The 12,762-nt window shown below is 32.2% G+C and overlaps 2 protein-coding genes across 2 annotated transcripts; one reads left to right on the top strand and one right to left on the bottom strand.

Moving 5' to 3' along the window:
* Positions 1-1,833: 1,833 nt before the first annotated feature.
* Positions 1,834-3,742, top strand: LOC129303284 (UDP-glycosyltransferase 71K2-like). The gene has a single exon (XM_054942501.1). It carries the CDS (start codon positions 1,917-1,919, stop codon positions 3,318-3,320), a length of 1,404 nt encoding a protein of 467 aa, XP_054798476.1. The 5' UTR covers positions 1,834-1,916; the 3' UTR covers positions 3,321-3,742.
* A 2,789-nt stretch (positions 3,743-6,531) lies between these two features.
* Positions 6,532-10,856, bottom strand: LOC129301641 (zinc finger CCCH domain-containing protein 25). The gene is made up of 4 exons (XM_054940215.1): positions 10,513-10,856; positions 9,823-9,932; positions 9,536-9,723; positions 6,532-7,985 (listed from the first exon to the last, which is right to left on the bottom strand). Exons 1-4 carry the CDS (start codon positions 10,683-10,685, stop codon positions 7,275-7,277), a joined length of 1,182 nt encoding a protein of 393 aa, XP_054796190.1. The 5' UTR covers positions 10,686-10,856; the 3' UTR covers positions 6,532-7,274.
* Between the last annotated feature and the right edge of the window lie 1,906 nt (positions 10,857-12,762).

The raw sequence follows: 12,762 nt of genomic DNA, 5'->3' as shown, positions 1-12,762 counted from the left end.
ATTCAGTTTTAATTTAGGTCAATCACATATTTTGATTTAATTTGATCCAAATTTTATACATAATTTGATTGATCAGTTTAAAAAAAATTAGAAGCAAACCGACTGAACCAACCAAAAGCTCACCCCTAATTTATTACTATCTATCTCAGCCACAAAACCAGTTAAACCAAAATGCTTCTTATTTTATTTATTTTTGTACAAGTGAGAATGCTCCTCTTCTAGAAGGCTTGAAGTATAATTGAATGATGGGTTCTCCTACGTTACTTTAAAGCCACGCATTCAGACACTTGACCTAATTTGATGCCATTGACTCTGAATTCGAGTTGACAGTTGTCCTTGGCGAAACTTGTTTTTTTGTCTCTTTAAATTTTTTATTGACAATATTTATGTGATATGTTAAATATAATAAATTAAACAATACAAGAATTACATTTATAATTATTTTTTCTTATGATTTTTTATAAATGCATAAATATAAATAAATTTTTTTTGATGGTGTTAAGTATTTTAAATATCATCTGATCACTTAATTTTATTTTTATTTTAATTTTTTAAAAAATGATTTTCCAATGATAAATTTTAGGTCAAGGTCAAAATGATAATTTTTTTTTGGTAATAAAATGATACTCCTTCCATTAAAAAATGTAAGATATTTTTTAAGGAGTTAGATGTTAAAAAATGTAAGGCATTTTTAATCTTTTAAGATGTAATTATTTTTTTTTCAAAAGTGCCCATATTGATAGTGATTTTATATTTATTATAAGTATTTAATAGGAATAAATATAAAAAGATAAGATTAATTTAAAAGTAGGTAATTACTTTATTGAAAGTAAAATTTTGTTAAAAATACCTTATATTTTTAAATGAAGGGAGTAAATTTTAGAGACTATCCTGTCAAACGCACACAAACGGTCAAAACTAGAAACATCTAAACAACTCTACTAAAAATTATTTAGTAATAATTGAAAAAATAAAAATATAAAATTTTAATAATTTTATGGGATTTTTATGTATTTAAATTATTAAATGATCATGAATGTGATATATTTTCAAATCAGCTCAACATTTTGAAATTTTATTATAGGATGTTGGGTCTGAATTGAAATAAAATTGCCAAAATATTATTCTTTAATATGTTGTAGTATAACAAGTGATGTAAGAAAATTAACAAATAAAATAAATCATTTAACAAGTAATATAGTAGGTTAATATTAGAAGTTTATGTGATAATTTAAATTTATAACTTATTAAACCATTACCATTACTTATAACATCAACTACAACACTTATTGATTTCTTTGGATTACTTGTTTCATTGAATGATTTGCATTACGGTTAACATGATTATTAATTTTTAAAAAGACCTATTAATTTCTTAATTTTATTTATTCATTCTCTTACATTACTTACTAATTTCATAATTTTACTTGCAAAATCCATGTAGTGAATTAAACTATTACTTGTTAAGCTGTTAGCATAACTTATAAAATCAACTACATTTTTGTTAAGTTCTTTAATTTATTTGTTTTTCTACATCATATTAAAATAAGAATATTTTCATCATTTTGTTTTACAATATTATTTTAATTCAGGCCCAACATGCAGCAATATTTCAAATTATATTAAACCTGATTTGAAGATACGATCCTCCAAGGTGGTTCGATGAAATTCTCCAATTTATCTATCAAAATTCAGAAATTTATGATAGAAAATATAAATTAAAAAAATAAAAAATATAGGCTGTCAGCATCAAAATAATCCACAATTTATTATTATTTTTTTTGCCAACAAATAATCCACAATTTATTACCAACCGTACATTGGAAGCATGGAACGAAAACAAGCATTTCTGTTTGGGATTTGAGAATCCTCCTTTCATATTCGTAGTTCACACAAACAAGGCAAACCAAAAGATAATGGCTGACATGAAGAACTCAGAACTAATCTTCATTCCCTCACCAGGAATTGGCCACTTAGTTTCGGCTCTCGAGTTCGCAAAGCGCATAATCGATCACGATTCTCGCATTTCCTTCACAGTTCTCTGCATTAAGTTCCCATTCACTTCTTTTTCAGATTCCTACATCAAATCAGTCTTGGCCTCCCAACCTCGAATTCGACTCATTGATCTTCCTGAAGTAGACCCACCTTCACGAGAGCTTCTGAAATCTCCAGAATACTACATCTATCTCTTCATGGAAAGCCTCTTACCCCATGTCAAATCCACTATACAGAACATCTTGCATATGGCTGATTCAAACCCAGTTGTTGGGTTGGTCCTTGATTTCTTCTGCATGTCCATGGTTGATGTGGGAAACGAATTGGGTCTTCCTTCTTATTTGTTTCTGACCACAAATGCAGGATTTTTTGGTACTGTTCTTTCCCTTCAGAAACGCCAAATTGATGACGTGTTCAGTGATTCTGGTCCTGACTTGTTGATTCCAGGTTTCTCCAGTCTAGTTCCTCGTGGGGTTTTGCCTAATCCTCTGTTTAGTAAAGATGGGGGATATTTAGCTTTTTATAAGCTAGCTCAGAAGTTCACAGAGACAAAAGGGATTATTGTAAATAGCTTCTCAGAATTGGAGCAATATGCTTTTGACGACATACTTAAGGATGAGAAAATCCCTCCAGTCTATTCTGTTGGTCCTGTGATTGAGCTCAAGGGTCAGCCTAACCCTAATTTGGACCAAGCTCAGCATGACAAGATAATGAAATGGCTTGAAGATCAACCACCTTCCTCAGTTGTGTTTCTTTGTTTTGGGAGCATGGGAAGCTTAAGTCCATCTCAAACAAGAGAGTTGGCAAAAGGACTTAAGAATAGTGGGGTTAGATTCTTGTGGGCTATGCGCTCACCACCAACTAAAGACAACGCAGACAGAACCTTAACAGAAGGTTTCTTAGAATCAACACAGGATAAGGGAATGATATGTGGGTGGGCACCACAGATAGAGGTTCTAGCACATAAATCCATTGCTGGGTTTGTATCTCATTGTGGATGGAACTCTATCTTGGAAAGCCTGTGGTTTGGAGTACCAATTTTGACATGGCCTATTTATGCAGAACAACAGCTAAATGCATTCAGGATGGTGAGGGAATTCGGATTAGCGGTGGAACTGAGACTGGATTATAGGACTGATGGTGATCTTGTTCTGGCTGATGAGATAGAGAGAGGGATTGCACAGTTGATGGATAAAGATAGTGAGGTGCATAAAAAGGTGCAAGAGATGAAAGAGAAGGCCAGGAAAGCTGTCTTTAGCAGTGGATCGTCGTTCGCTTCTACTGGGCGACTTATTGAGGATATCATTCGTAAAAATAGCTGCTGATGGATGCTCTTGGTTGTATTTCATTGATGAATTTGCTTCTTTCTTGAAAGCCACAAGTCTTTTGTGGGAATATCCCACCTGGCTTGAAACAACCATAGTCATATATCAAGGACAGATTCAATTTCAAGAATTTAGCAGTTTCCGATTCCTCTATTGATATAGTTGCAGCCACGGAACAGCGTTCTCTTACCATTAAGAATCTGGAAATGAATTGCCTTTCAATTTGGAAAGTCTGTATTATATAACCTTGCAAGTTGCATTTTGGATTTTGTTTAGTTTTGGTAGTCATCTCAAGTATACCATATTCAAGAGTTGCCGCATGTTAATGTTTGTGTATCATAGTTAAGTAAGTAATGAAATGTAATCCTTGATGGAATTGAACATTTTTCCTGCTATAATGCCTTTTTTTTCACCTGCTATAATGTTTCCTGTATTTACAAGGACTTGAATCTAAGACCTCATGCTTAAACGATCCTCATCTCTCTCGCTAGGACCAACGCTTGTTGGTTTCTATCTATAATGCTTTAGTTTTATTGAATTACTGCTCTTAGCTTCTCAGTTGATAAGCGTTGAAGAGGGACAGAGTTTCTTTTTGGTGATGTCCAATTGCCAATACTTCAGAGAATGATAATCTGCACTTGCATTTAAAGGCATACTTGATTGTATGCTAATTATAAGAAAGCATAAGTGGATTTCATAGTCCACAAAGTCAAGTGGTTCATTGACAGCATCTTCCGATATGAGTTGCTGGTTATTATCAATGAGATGCATGAGAAGGTGAGAGTATATTGCAATGATTTGGAAATCTTTGGACATGTTATTGAAATTATTAGCACCTATATATTTTTGTAAGATATAGTACTTTCTGATGGGAAGCTGTAAGAAAAGTTAACTGATGACATTCCATATTGCAGGGTTCATTTGAACTAAATTTCTTGAAAAGGTCAATAAAAAGGGGATGATATGGATGTACGCCACAAGTAGAACTCTATAGTATTATTGCTTAGTTGTCAATTGAACTATTCCATTACCAACTGTCCAGTATTGATTGACGACTTTAATATAGCAGATTGCCAAGTTCAATAAATTCTTATGTGACACCTAAGAGTAATTTTCCCTATATTAAATGCTTAATAACAGCTAAATACATTTAGGATGGTGAGAGAACTTGGATTGGCAATGAAGGTGAGACTTGAATATAGAGGTTGTAAAGAGAGGGATAACAGGCTTGATGGAGAGAGAGAGTGAGGTGTTTACGAAGGTACAAGGGAGTCAAGAGAAGGCCAGAGAAGTTGCCTTGAATGATGGATCATCATTCATTTCTACTGCACAATTTATTGAGGATATGATAGTGAAAGTAGCTGATGAATGCTCTTTGTTGTTTCACTTAGAATCTGTTTCAGCCCTCATGGCCTGCCTATTTGATTCCTGTTCTTGAGAACTGTGTTTTTTTTTTTTTTTCAAACGAGTGAATAATAGGTAAAAAAAGAAAAAACTTATTTGGATATCTATTTTTTGTCCACTTGTTTTCATAACTTTTTTCCATTTTTTTTAGTCTTTTAAAGACAGAAAAATAAAAATAGTTTGGAGTTGTTTTAGTTCCCTTTTCTTTTTTTGGGAACAGATGAAGTAGAGGACAACTTGTTCTTTCTTTTTTTTGTTTTCATCAATAGCATTGTGATAATTAAAGTCAACTCTGAAACCAGGCTTCATGCTAGCTCTTCAGAACATGCAATATACTTGCCAAAATCATTTTCAACCCGAAACTATGTTTTTTTTTTAAATATCCACACCTTTATATATGTTAAAATCAATTGTAAACTCAAAAATATAATTTTTAAAATAATATATATGATTTTTGGAACATTTTTAAAAAAGTATAATTAAAAATATGAATTGAAATGCATGTAATAGTAGCTTACAATATAATCATGATTTTGGGTTTATAATTGGTTGTGGCATGTATGGGAGTGTTTGAATATTTTTAAGAAAATCATGGTTTTGAGTTCATAATTAATTCTAGCATGTATAATGAGTGTTTAAATATTTTTTTTTTTTGAAAAATATGATTTTAAATTTATAATTAATTTTAACATATAACAAGAATATTTAAATATATTTTTATAAAACCACGGTTTTACTTTATTTTCAATCCTACTTTTCAAACACACCCAAGACACGTCTCTATGATGGAAAACCCATGTTTCTTTATTCACATACTCATATAATTGAGAATTTGTCAATAAATTACCTGATAATGAAGTTTCAAATTGGAAAGATCGTTATATGGTTGTGCAAGTTGCACTTAGTTACAAATGGTAACTTTCTTCCGTTATACCGAGCAGAAAGATACCATTCACAAGAATATAGGCCTGGCCGCGAAGCTACAAGTCAAAGAAAGGTTTTTAATTTTAGATATCTTTCATTAGGATTGAAGCTTTAGCATTCTTTTAGAGTGTTGAAGGCCCAATTTCTAATTTTTAAATTAATGCCACTATACAGGCTTTTAAGACAACGTGATGACATGTTGAATTATTCATAATTATATGCATATTTGAGTTTTAACTGCGTTCTTGAAACTTTTTCTCAAATCAATGTTTCTTATGTTATTTATTGGTGATTCCATTCAAATTTTATTATTAAATTAATTCCTAGTTACAATATGATGTTAAATAATTATAAAAAATTATGTAAATATTAATTATGTAAAACAAGTTAATTAAATAATTTTTTTTTGTCTTTTGTTCTCAACAAGTTCTAAAAGCAATTTACTAAGTGTTTTTTTTTAATTTTCCAAAAAAGAATTATTCAAACAGATTTAACAAAAACAGAATAAAAAAGGAAAAATGATAAAAAAAATCTCTTTAAAATATGCAAATGAGAATGAAGTCCACAAAATGTTATAATTCTTTTTAAGTCCTTGATGACCATTACGACATTAATGATTTTGATAAAATGATTAAAATACCTTCGATTTAAAATAAAAATTTGACAGCTTTAACTCCAAAAAAACAAATATCAGTGACTACTATTGTCTAAACAATGATTACTTATTTTTAAATAATGATTAAAATGAAACAAACAATTATAAAATTTAAGTATTGTGAATATCTTTTAACTAATTTAAATATAAGCCCAATCCACAATACAGCAGCATGCCATTGTCATGTGGTTCATGTATCACTGTGAAATATCAAAATAGGTGTCTTGATGATGCCAAACAACTTTCTGGTATAATGATTTCCGTTTATATAATTCCTTACAAACATGGTATAATTGGAAATTTACATAATTATGGTAGCACGAAGATAATTGATAGTAGTACAGACACAAGTTTCGGTTCACGCCGAGAGAATCCACATGGACCCATTTAAGAGAACAAGTGATGAACCCATTTAAGAGAACCAGTGATGACCATCTGGCATCTTAGGTTGTTCAAATTTGACTTTCGCTGCCTCCGTAGAACTTCTTTTGAAGTGTGTCCTTCACATTTCATCTCTTGCAAGTCCCAGCTTGTACGCTTCACTATTTTATTGTGAATATAAGTACAATGCATTATTTATTTTGGCATCATCAGAAAGCAAATTGACTCTCTAATCTTCTATTTAAAGCAGATTTATATATCATTGGTGAAATGAAAAATATACTCCAAAACTATCCCAATTTTGTATCTAGTAGACAACAATTCTATAAATTTGGAGCCTTGTTCTACCTCCAGCCAGAACTCTTTTCACTGATAACCAGTAGAAAAGCTAAAGACATGAGACACAACAATGTAAATCAGAGATTTAAATCTTCGTGTCAATGCTTCTTTAACATCAGTAGCTTGATGCATGATTTCTACCATCCAGAAACATGAATTGATCAAAAACAGAAGTTGTAAGCTTCTTACGCAGAAGGAAGATCATCATTGCTCTCACATGACAAAGTGGAAGAGATCATATCCTGATATAGTTACCTTCTTGATCTCTTTTCTTCTCTCCCGTCGGGATCATATTTTACTTTTGGCTCTGATCTTCCCGTATCATTTCTGTTTGATCTGTCCCCTTGCTTCCTATCATAATCTTCTCTTGACCTTGATGCAGAATCATATTCTCTGGGCTGCCTTGACCTTCTTTCTTCCCTGCTAACATGATCTTCCCTTGACCTACTACCAAAATCATCATCCTGTCTCCTGTACCTCTTTTCTTCCCTTCTATCAGAATCCCTAGTCTTGGGTTCAAATTCATCATCATCTGGCTTCCTTGATCTGGTGTCTTCCCTCCTACAATGATCCCTTCGCTCGGGTTCCATATCACCATCACTTCTCCTTCTCAATTGTTTATCAACCCTTCTATCACGATCTTCTCCTGACCTAGACACAAATTCATCATCTTCATGCCTTCTTGATCTCTTCTCTCTTCTATGATCATGTTCTTTTCCCTCAAATTTATCATCATCATACCTATGCAATATCTTCTCTCTCTTATCACTTTGCTTTGGGTTGTTGCCTAATCCTATCTCATTGCCCAGGGCCCTGGAATGTAAATTTCTATCTCTGGTTTCTGGAATATGATTCGATTGACTGTTGCCATATTTCTTTTCTTTTTTGTGACCATCAAATTTGTCATGACCCCACTTTGAACCAGCATCCTCGGGGGCCCCCCAACCTGTGTTAGCAGCTCTCTGGATAGACACAACAAGGACATTAAGGAACTTATTTTAGCAAGAAATGCCAAACCAAATAATATCTTGAACTATGCAAAAGATTCGATTCACAAAATTCAGCACATTTACAACTTAAATCACGTGCAACACAGAGGAGGAAAAACTAAAATAGAGCCAATGAGGCAACAAAATGCAACAAAACTGTCCATTCTCCTTCCATATTAGAAATGGGAATTCCCTTAAAACAACCATCTCAAGAACACTATCATATATAAAAAGGGCACAGAGACATTATTGAATATTCATGCATTGCACTCAAACAAAATACACCAAGGATATGTAAAGCTGCATTTGGCGTCCTCATTATCCACCAAAAGCTTGGAAACATAACATGAGGCTCCACAAGGTGAACGAACTTAATCAATGTGAGAGTCTGAGAGATGTTCACCAGAAATGGCGGCCATGTCTTGTGGTCAGTGGGCTTTGGCTATGTTTAGATAAGATCTAAACTAAGGTTTGGGTGGTCCAAACTTCAGTTTGGGTCTTATAAGCTCATTGGAAAGCTTGAAAGGATACTTGGACTAAAAAAATAGTCGAAAGACCTTTTGGTCCAGAAACCCATTTACATGGATTGAAAATATGAGTTTTTGGCTTCAGCTGGAGGTCAAATTGACTTTCCAGAAAAATAGATTCAAATATAAATCATGTTACAATCACTGTCTTTTACCCTATCTTCAGTTTGAAAAACTCAGTTTATTCTAACTTCAGTTTTGCAACTTCTAATCCAAACACACCCTTTAAGTTTGAAGTTTCAGTTGCTCAAATAAACAAAGATGAGAGAGCAAGAGGCATGGCACATTTTGGTTCCTATCTCTTTAAAGTTGTTTTAAAGAGATAGAGCCAGATGTGCAGTAGTTTCATAATTCACTGGAATCATCTCTAAAAATAAGAATTATGAATGCAACGAGCACACCAAATTTTAGGCCTAAAACTCTCGTAATTGAAGGCTTAAATCCAAATTTGTGATTTAATGCATTAGCGTTTATATTTTGAGATCACTGACTCATCTCATAAATGACAGAATCTTTTACACATTAATTTTAATCTTCACAGGCACCAAAAGCAAAATTTATATTCTGAACCTTGAATATGGGCTCAATTCCAACAGTCAACATCCAATTGCAATTCTTCTCGACATTTAAAATCTCAATTCTCGTGTCTTGTTGAGATTTTGACATCTAAATTTTAAGATGGTTGACTTACTGGCTAAAGCATAAAATTATAGCTAGCAAGTTACCAAGAGCTGAGAAAACATTAAAGTCAACTCTCAAAGTGACCATATTCTCATATCAAGAGCAGCAATTGCATGCCCAAATAAAGAATTAAAGAGCAATATGTATCTGAAGAAGTCAAAAAATGATGCTTATGAACATTATCATTGTTTTACAAAATAAAACTGCAGGCATAGTAAATTTTAGGTCCAAAACATGAAGGTCAAGATAAGGTCACAAAAGTTAATAGAGATAGAACCCAACAGAATTTGCTTATTCACGAGAAAATTTGCTTACTTGCTCATCATGAGAAAATTTGCAGCTAGCTCCACGAGTACATTCACCTTTTTGGAAAGCTCTGCAAACACCACGTTCCTCCCTTTTCTGCCTCTCTGTCTCTTCATCTTCCTCTTCATTCTTTTTATATTTAGTAACATGATCAACCCTTATGATTCTACCCAAAATCTGTGCTCCATTCAGATTATCTGAAGAAAAAGCATTAGCAAGCAATTTAGTTTATTATTCCGCAGAAAAAAGCTAAAACCATCACTAGCAATATTTTATGACAAGATAGAGAGCCCAACCTACAGCAAGATTTGTGCTTCTTTGATCTTCATATGCAAGAAATGCAAAACCTTTTGATTTCCCAGTGCCTTTGTCCCTAACAAGATTAACATCAACAACCTCCCCATATCTGGATTTACGCAAATCATTAGAAGATATTAGAGAAAGATCAAAATCAGATTCCATAAGGAACACAATTAGCTAAAAGGGAACTGATACAATATAGATTTCACACAACACTTATGTCTTTGTCACATGTGCAATGATTCACTAGTTTGTACATGCACCAATATCTGACAACAATTCAATGTCTATAAATGTCTATACATATTCAAATAAGAATAAGGGGCCTCCGTATATATGAGAAACTTCATCATGCGTGTGTTTGAGGAGCTAAAGACACTGCATAAGAAGTACAAATTTGCACTTTGCAGCAATGCACATGGCACCAAGCAAATAAAGCTAACCAAATCAATGACGAACATAACAATCTTGCTATCTAATAATAATCCTGAGACACCCCCACGACATATTTGCATATGTAATTTTTGTAACTCTCAGGCAGGCACCGAAAACATTCGCACTATACCATAGGTGAAAGCTCATAAATTGAATGATAAACACAGCAGAAAGGAATTTAAAAAAGAAACCATGTTTCCCACAAAAATTGTTACAAAGGATAGAAACTGAATCGAAAAGGGAGGACTTACTGAGCAAAAACTGCGAGGAGATCACCCTCAGTCAGATCGAAGGGAATGCCACCCACAAATACATAAGCGGAATCTTTGTATTTGGCGTGCCACGAAGCTTCCTCGCTGATTCCCAGAGAAGCTTCTTTGGAATTGATATTCTGAATGCGCTTCACTAGGGTTAACGGATTCATCTTTCACAGACTCAAAGTTCGCTAATTGATTCAAGTCAATCGCCAACTTTGATGAGGGTTTATGCTTCCGCAGATTGTTAGGGTATAGTCCTGTAGACAGGCCGCACGAACCGTCGAAGGTTTCAACCTCAACAGATCCTATTCGCAGCCCTTACATTTTTTTTTTTTTTTTCCTTTAGCCAGTGGAAAATTTTCTTTATCACACTCAGTCACCCACTCACGTCAACTTGCTAGAGGATTTGGCCAAAAAAAAAAAAAAAAATTGCCAGAGGGTATATGTAAGCGTCCATATCCCGCGCGTTCTCATCAAGTTAATAGCTGATCTGGACCTTCCATTTTTATGTCAAAAAGATCTATATCGTTAAATTTAAATTTATTTGTAGATATTTTTAATATGATATCATCATTATGTATATAAAAATAGGGTTAAAGACTATAAAAAAAATCATGTGTCCATATTTAAGTTTGCTGTAATTTTGTGCTTCAAGATGCCTTTTTTGCAATTTTATACTCCGAAGTCAGGTTTGGAGTTAGGTTTGGAATGATTTATTATTTATATATATATATATAAAATATATTATTCAGGTTTAAAGTTAGGTGCGAAATAAATTGTTAATTTTTATATGTATATAAAAATTATTTTTTATCTATTCAAAATTCAAATTTGATTATATTTAAATTCAAACTAATATATATTTATTTAAAATTTCCATCTATCTTAAAGTTATGCTAAAAATCAAGGTTCATAATTTTGAAAAGAAAAATCTATGTTTGAGTATTTAGATCTATCATCATAATTTTAAAAAGTTATAAATATAATAAATTATAGATATCTATTTATTTTTGTGATGATAGATATCCACATATTTTATATTACTTTTAATATTTTTAAAACAATTATGAGAGTTAAAATAGTAAAGTACATATTTTTTTTAATTACAAAATTGTATACCATTAATGATTTACATTTTAAAATATTAATTTCGGTGAGAGTCGGTACACGTTTTTAGTATTGCACTGTTTAAAAACATTAATTTCAAGCAAAATTTACAAAGCACATATCCTCAATAATTATTGATTTTTGAATTCAAATTAAGTTGGGATCACCTTAAATATCTATCCTCACAAATAAACATCTAATATCTATTATCTTAATTTTAAAAAACCACCCCTTCATTTTCCTTTCAATTTAGCCTTGTTTAATTATAAATTATTAGGCCAGGCTAATAGCACATTTCACACATTCACATCTGACTCACTCTTATAACTACATTAGGTTTATTCTCCTCTCAACTATTATTCATACCACCTATGGTTTCTATATTTGATATCTATGCCTTTCATACCATCAACACAATGAAAAAAGGATTGGCATATTGTGGTTTAAGTGATTCATGTTTAGAGATTGTCAGGTAGAAATACATTTGAAGAATCTAACGGTGTTGAATTGGTCTTTTAAGATACAAGCGTAAGTGTTTATGACTTTGGTGTTTCCTTTTTACAATTTGGATCCCATCAATGATCAAATCCCTGCAATCATTTGGAAGCACTTTGTGAGACGTTTTGGGGATAAATTGCAACCCTTTAAATAAAATATATGAAATTTCAAAATTTAAGATCTCTCAATGTTTTGGATTGTATTGGACAATGAACCATCCTTACAAGATTAGCTTCATGTTCTCTACTATTGTGAAGTTGCTTCTTAAGATAGGTTCCGTCTATCCTTTTGGGTTCCTGAGACATAGAGCAATTGACTAGCCAAACTTCACAGGCTATTGGTGAAATAAAATGAAGGAGAAGAATGTTTATGCTATCAACACTTCAATGTTACTATTTCATTTAGCTCTTTCAAATTTGATTAAAAATAAATGGTATTGGCTATTGTTTCATTTTACATGACTGGATTTAATTAATTCATGTAACATTCTTGAATCTATTTATAAGTAGGTATTAAATTACTCTTAATCACTTGAATGAGGTGAGATTCATGATGAAATTTCATTTAAGCTTAAGTTAGTTTATTTAACAATATTTTATTCATAGTACAAAATGTTATCTTTCAGACTTTCACCTATTA

Source organism: Prosopis cineraria, unplaced genomic scaffold, assembly GCF_029017545.1.
Source record: "Prosopis cineraria cultivar Desert tree isolate PC_DT_omini unplaced genomic scaffold, ASM2901754v1 PC2, whole genome shotgun sequence".
NCBI classification, from domain to species: Eukaryota; Viridiplantae; Streptophyta; class Magnoliopsida; order Fabales; family Fabaceae; genus Prosopis; species Prosopis cineraria.
Note: the sequence above shows the minus strand (reverse complement) of the source record. Positions and strands in the feature narration are given on the sequence as shown.

Coding starts and splice junctions, on each gene's coding strand:
- LOC129301641 (XM_054940215.1), bottom strand. CDS start 10,685: ATGAATCCGTTAACCCTAGTGAAGCGCATTCAGAATATCAATTCCAAA. Junction 9,933..10,512: donor CTCCTCGCAGTTTTTGCTCA/GTAAGTCCTCCC, acceptor GCGTAAATCCAG/ATATGGGGAGGTTGTTGATG. Junction 7,986..9,535: donor AATTTTCTCATGATGAGCAA/GTAAGCAAATTT, acceptor GTGTCTATCCAG/AGAGCTGCTAACACAGGTTG.
- LOC129303284 (XM_054942501.1), top strand. CDS start 1,917: ATGGCTGACATGAAGAACTCAGAACTAATCTTCATTCCCTCACCAGGA.